General features: G+C 48.5%; 1 protein-coding gene across 1 annotated transcript; it reads left to right on the forward strand.

The window, feature by feature from the left end:
- Positions 1-4: 4 nt before the first annotated feature.
- Positions 5-5937, forward strand: FCGR2B (Fc gamma receptor IIb; the record flags this gene model as incomplete). Its single annotated transcript, XM_027099235.1, has 5 exons — positions 5-221; positions 830-949; positions 3164-3220; positions 5179-5216; positions 5326-5937. Coding segments are annotated over 5 exons (522 nt in total), but the record flags the coding sequence as incomplete, so codon positions are not given.
- Between the last annotated feature and the right edge of the window lie 375 nt (positions 5938-6312).

Genomic DNA, 6312 nt, shown 5'->3' on the forward strand with positions numbered 1-6312 from the left:
CCAGGAAGGGGAGCCCATCGTGCTGAGGTGCCACAGCTGGAGAAACAGTTCTCTGAATAAGGTCATATTCTTCCAGAATGGAAAATCCAAGACGTTTTCCCATCTGCGTTCCAACTTCTGTATCCCACAAGCAAACCTCAGTCACAGTGGCGAGTACCACTGCACGGGATTTATCGGGCAGACGGTGTACTCATCACAGCCTGTGACCATCACTGTCCAAGGTGGGAACTCTGTGCAGATGAAAGGAGGGGAGAAGAGGGGTTAGACATTTAGGGGTAAGGTCACATGGACCTACAGGGAGATCTGAGCAAACCTGGGCTCTGGGGCAAAGGGCAGGGGCATGGCACCTTGCTAAGTGCTGACCAGAGCTCGGAGCCCTCAGCTTCCAGGTGATAGGTGACAAGGCTGTTGTTCCTCTTTGAAATATAGGCCCCATCACACCAAGCCCAGCAGTGGAACAGAGCTCTCTCATTGGTGCAGAAGTTCTCTAAGCGCCTGGACATTCCTAAGAGCTGAGGTTTTCCTAATTTCTTCTCATGTCTCATGATATGTCCATTCACTCTCAAAGGCATGGCATGTCCTTGACAGTTCAAGGCTCTGCTGCGTACAGTGGTGGAAGCGTCAGGTTCACCCTCCCTGCCATCCCCGAGGGGCTAAGAGGAACCCTTCCCTCTGCCTTACACACTCAACAGCGTGCCTTCATTAGATTAGCAGAGAAACGTGGGTATGGGAGAGGCACAAGCCCAGTTCCAGAAATCCTGTGCAGGTGAGGTGGAGGGGGGAAGTGAGTGTTGTGTTGGAGGAGGGACAGGGCGCCTGTGTTTCATAGGGTCCAGCTGGAGCAACTCCTTGTCGGTGACGATCGCGGTGGCTGTAGTCGCTTGGATTGCTGCAATGGCTATTGCTGGCACCATAGTAGCCTGGTTCTGCCTCAGGCGAAAGATTTCAGGTTTGTGCCTCCCCTCGGTCCCTCTTGTTATCACTTCCTACTTAGTCAAGGCCCTAACCCCAAACATTGCTAGAACCCTTATCTTTGGGCTAGAGCATCCTTAGCATTCAAATACAGTCCCATATTTTATTCATGCATTCATTTAACAGGCCTAAACAAACTTGCTTATGTGTCAAGCACTGTGATAGACTCTGTGGATGATGCCAGGATAAAGATGTTCAGTCTCTGCCCTCAGGGAGTTCATAATATTGTGGGGAAGACTGAAATGCAAATAGATCAGTATAATTAGAGGGGATAAGATCAGAATTAGAGAACGCAAAGGCAGGCTGTGACGGGGGACAGAAGAGCTGGCGCAAGCCAGCATGGGCCGGGGCAGTTAGAGAAGGCTTCACAGGAATGCAGTGTTGTGTCGCGACTGAAGCACACCGGGTGGGGCCAGACTGCCTGAGCTTAAATCCCAGCTCCTCGGCTCACCAGCTGGATAACGTTGGGTGAGTTAGGCAATATGTGGAGAAGATGGAGTTGGTGTATTCATTTAAGAATGTGCAGATCATGACCTGCTGAAAGAGGAGGCACAAGCCACCCACATGGGCTTGGCAGCTCCCTCAGCATCTGATTTTACTTCCCAGATTGGGGAAGTGAAAACTCCGGGGTCATTTTGATTGAAAGTACAGTTTCGGTACGCTCACGCAAAGGAAGTAGAGTCACAAGACTTGCTACTTACAGATCCCAGAAATGGGAAAGGGAGTGGCAGTCCTCTGTCCCCGGTCATGGGTGAGCAGGAGAGAGAGAGCAGTGTAGCAAGCCGCTAGTACTTATAAAGTGATTGGGGCGGAGGACACTATTTTGCGGGCTTAACGCTAAGGGGTTATTTTAAAAGGTGCCCCAGGAAAAGCAAAGCGAGAACTGATGGCGGGAGTCCTAAACTCAAGTCCTTATCTCAAATGTTCCGATTCTGGGTGTAAGCAGTTTATCATACTGTAAAATGCCTAGGCAGCAACTCAGGAAAACAAAGTTGTTTTTTCAGGAAAATAAACGTTGTTTTTCTCATCACATTCAACTTCTCTGTGCCTCAGTTTCTTCATCTGAAAAATGAGGCCACGAATAGAACCTACCTCACAGGGTTATGAGGGTGAATGAGCCGGCAGCTAGAGGACAGCAAACATCACATAGTATCAGTTGTTATCGTTATGGAGGAGGTGATGTTTGAGGGTAGCAGTTGACCAGGCAAAGAGGATTAGAAGAGCATTCCAGGCGTGGGGGCCAAGACATGGAAATGAGAAGCATTGTGGCTAGGATGGGGATCATGGAAGAGTAAGGAGGTTGCTGTAGGCAGTTTGATGCCATTGAAGCCATAAATTACGAGGCAGAAAAAAAGGAGAGATGAAGCAGGGCAGAAGGATGTATTCCAGGTCATGGAATCCACGTAGGCTACCTTTGAAGAACTAAGCTGTATTCCAAAGGGGTTGGCAAGAGCACAGGAGGGCAGTAACCACGTCTCCTTGTTCTGCGCTTTCCCCCGTCCGCCCCCCCCGACAGCACCTAGCACAGGCTTGCCACGCAGCAAGATGGTCAATAAACATTTGTTCACTGACTGATCAGCTGAAGAACTTCAACTCTCGGAAAGCAGCCTCCTTCCCCCTTAGTACTAACATTAAAGAGCCGAGAGAGAAGGGAAGGTGTCCTACAAATCTAATAAGCAAATGGTCACGATTCGTAACACTGAAAAGCTAGCTTGCTGGTGAGAGAAAGTGCTAAAGATATCCAGATACAGAGAAAGTAAAAGGGAGAAAAGACTCAGAGCCATTGACAAAGAGAAAATAATACTGCTAATACCTCACAAAGCACTTTGCAGTTGGTTCATAGCCAAGACCTCAGTTACTGATGACAAGTAAATGTAGAGATTCAGGGAGAGACACCGAGAGGAAGAAAGAGGTGCTTTTTAAAAGGCAGAGCAAGCTTAAGAAAGATGCAATAGAATGGCCTTTCTGACAGTCCCAGGAGTCCCTACTGTTAACCTAGCCAACTTACATCTCTCTAGACCAGCCCTTGTACAGGCTAGAGCAGTCCCTGGGGAGTGGGGAGGAGAGGAGGTGTCTGTGTGGAAGAAGGGTGTGTGTTGGCTCTAACCCAATCTTGCCTCTGGTCATCCTTGGTCCTGAAGACTCAGGTCCTACCCCATAATCCTACTAACCTCCTATGTGCCCCTCCTAGCCCTCCCAGGAACCCTTGAACACAGGGAAATGGGAGAGACCCTCCCTGAGGAGCCAGGTGAGTGCAGCTCCCGCTCTGGGGGCTCAATGACACCCTGCCTTGTGCATCAAGAAGCTGCTTGTGTGAGTTCTGCTGGGAGCACAGGAGAGGGAGGGGGCAGTGGGCAGAGGGCAGGGGCTCAAATCTCTTGGTCAGTTCTGAGACTAACTCCTGGGCCTAAAGAGGACCTCACTGGAGACAAGGAGAAGATGAACACCTGTCCTAGATAGAGAGGCGAGGGCCTTGTCCGAGTTTCTGGGGTCAGAACTGCTGGGGATTTTTCCAGAGCAGGACATCAGAGATACTTAGGTCTTCCTGTGAAGCTTTGGAAGAGCTGGCAGAGGACTGGGCTTAGACGCTGTAAGACTAAGGCAAATAGAATTAAGGGGATAAAATTCTAGAGGAAAGGAGAAAGAGCCCTAAGGAATAAAACCTAGATTTGCTGCAGAGTCTGTCTCTGTGGAATGATTGGGTAAGGGTACCAGGGCTCAGCTCTTAGTGGAACATTAAGAGGAGATTTCGGCCTGAGAAAGTTCTGGGGTACCACGTGCATTAGTGGGCTTTACTCTGTGGGCAAATCTTGGTTCTAATGCCCACTCGTGTAGGCTTATTAAAACGCAGGCCTGGCCCTAGCTCTGTCACTATCATAAAATGGAATCTTGAGTGTCATTCCCGCTCTTGGGGTTTAGTCACCTCATTGAGGAGATGAGTGGGTTGGCCTGGGTGATCTCTAAGCCCTTCCAGGCCTGACATTCTGAGAGTCAGTGACCACCCAAGCCCTGGCCCAAGTGGGAATGTGTTAAAGGAGCAGTAATATTCCAGGCGACTTCCTGACTGCAGTTAAAGCCAGAGCACGAAGGAAACGGGAGCTTTCTCTGGGGACTCCCAGACAGCAGAAATGGACAGGAAAAAGAAGCCTTCGAGGACTCCACCTCAGATGGCTGGAGTATGACTCAGAGCAGAGCCAACAGGTTTGAGAGCTTGAGCAAAATGGCACAGCTGTCCGGCTGTGCTTTGAGCAAGGCCCCTATGTCCTGTGGCCAGGCCAAATGGGGATATGGACCAGAGTCTTCACCAGGGCCAAAGTGCTGTAGAAAAAAGTGCAAACACAAGTGGATTAGCCATTTTGATGTTTGCTTCTACCTACACCGGCATAAATATATTTCACAAGGCATTTATTTCGCAGGAAGGCACTGGGGCTGATGGTTTCCCAAAAGGCACAGCTAAGTTGCCGGGATGGTTGAGGGATGCATTAGAAGGAGAATTCAGGACGTGGTTTGTTCCAGAAGCTGGAGCATGGCACACAGGGACTCATTGTGTCCTGGAGATGAATGAAGACACTAGATGCATTGTCTCAGACTCCCTCCCCACTTCCTGAGGAATGCTGCTTTGCAGTTACTGAGGCTGCTTTTCGCACTGGCAAAGTGAGTTTATTGGCAAAAACATGAGGACATTTGGATGTGTCTTAGATCTTTACCAGGGAGAGTACTGGCTGGGTTGCTTGCTTCCTTCTTTCTTTTCCTCCAGCCTCCCTTGCTCACTCTCACTCTCATGCTTTCTTTCTTTGTGAGATCAGAGAGTGTCAGATTCTTCAAAGTTCCAACAGAGATATACTACATCTGGCCAATGTGGGAAGGCCACCATCTGTGGCTGGCAAACATCTGGATTACTTCACTCTAATACCAACACCCCCATCTCCTCCCCAGTATATCTCAGATCCCCGAAGCTGCCTGGTTGCTTTGAGGAAAACTCAGTGATCCTCTGAAATGAGTGCAGCACAAATGAGCGCCTCCCTCTGCTAGTGTGGCCCGTGCGGGAGGCCATGTCTGGGATACCAAGGGTGGGTGGGGGATGAAGCTTTTGGCCTGCAGGCCTGAGTTGGGGATCAGTGGTCCTCGCCTCAAGCCTGGTCTGGGCCTCAAGCAGCAGCGCGGGTAGGCAGTGCCCCCGCTGATCTCTGTTCTTTTTGCCCACAGCCAATCTCGCTGATGCTGAAGAGGCTGCCAAAATGGAGGTGAGCCATCCCGGCCACATGCTTCTCCTTCTCCCCTGCCGCTTCTTCTGTTGCTTTCATTCTTGTGACCTCTCTGTGGATCCCCATTGCTCCTTTCTGCTTTCTCTAGGCTGAGAATACAGTCACCTATTCACTTCTCTCGTATCCGGAAGTTGCAGAGGAAGAAACAGAGTCGTCGGTTTACCAGAACAACATTTAGTTTTCATTTTCTTGCCTGGAACTTGGGGAAGAGAATCAGAGAGGCCAAGATCTGGTGTCTTCTGTCCTGAATTCCTCTGAAGGAGGAGAAGAGGATGCTGCAGTTCTAAAGGAGAATGACTCTTCCAGAGTTATCTATGTGAACCCTAAATCTCCCTGTTTTGAAAGCCACAGACGATATGGTCTCAGATAACTGAATGCTGATTTCTTCTGTGCTTCAGCACTTCTCGCCATCAGGACTCTTCTGTTATATACCCACAAAGCCAGTGAAAATTACCTTTATTAAGAGATTGTAGAAACATGGGAAATGCTTATGTTACAGGTTACATGAGAAAAATTAGATAAGTATGTATGATTTCAAAAATGTTGAGATAGACTAACATATGCCAATATATTAAAAGTGATTGTTTCAGGGTGGTGGAATTATTGGTGCTTTTCATTTTCTCTGTTAATTTTTCTGTACAGATCATATATTACTTTTATAATAAAATACTACACTAACAACATTACCTTTTAAACACTGTACCGGTTGGAGTGTAGACTGATTCGGGGTCTGTTTCTTTTCAATGGTAAGAATCTTGGGAAGGTAGTAATGGGTAGGAAGTGAGGGAGAGAAAAGATTTGGAGTGTAGGACGAGTACCCCTCTTCTAAAAACTGAATATCCGTCTTCCAATGAATTTGTGTTCTTGTTTTCATGTCTCCTTCCCCTTCCTCCCACGGCAAATAAACACCAGTTCTCAGGAAGCCAAACTTCAGATGAGTCCTCAGTGGAGACTGCTGACTCTGCCCTGCTGTTCTCCTATTATAGTTAACAGAAGGATGTGAACTTCTCAGAGAAGTTCCCGGTAGGTTAGAAACGTGACTGACAGCTTCGTTGGGAGTTTGGTTGGTGCCCTT

Source organism: Aethalodelphis obliquidens, unplaced genomic scaffold, assembly GCF_003676395.1.
Source record: "Aethalodelphis obliquidens isolate GAN/ISIS:26980383/991018 unplaced genomic scaffold, ASM367639v1 scaffold130, whole genome shotgun sequence".
Taxonomy (NCBI): domain Eukaryota; kingdom Metazoa; phylum Chordata; class Mammalia; order Artiodactyla; family Delphinidae; genus Aethalodelphis; species Aethalodelphis obliquidens.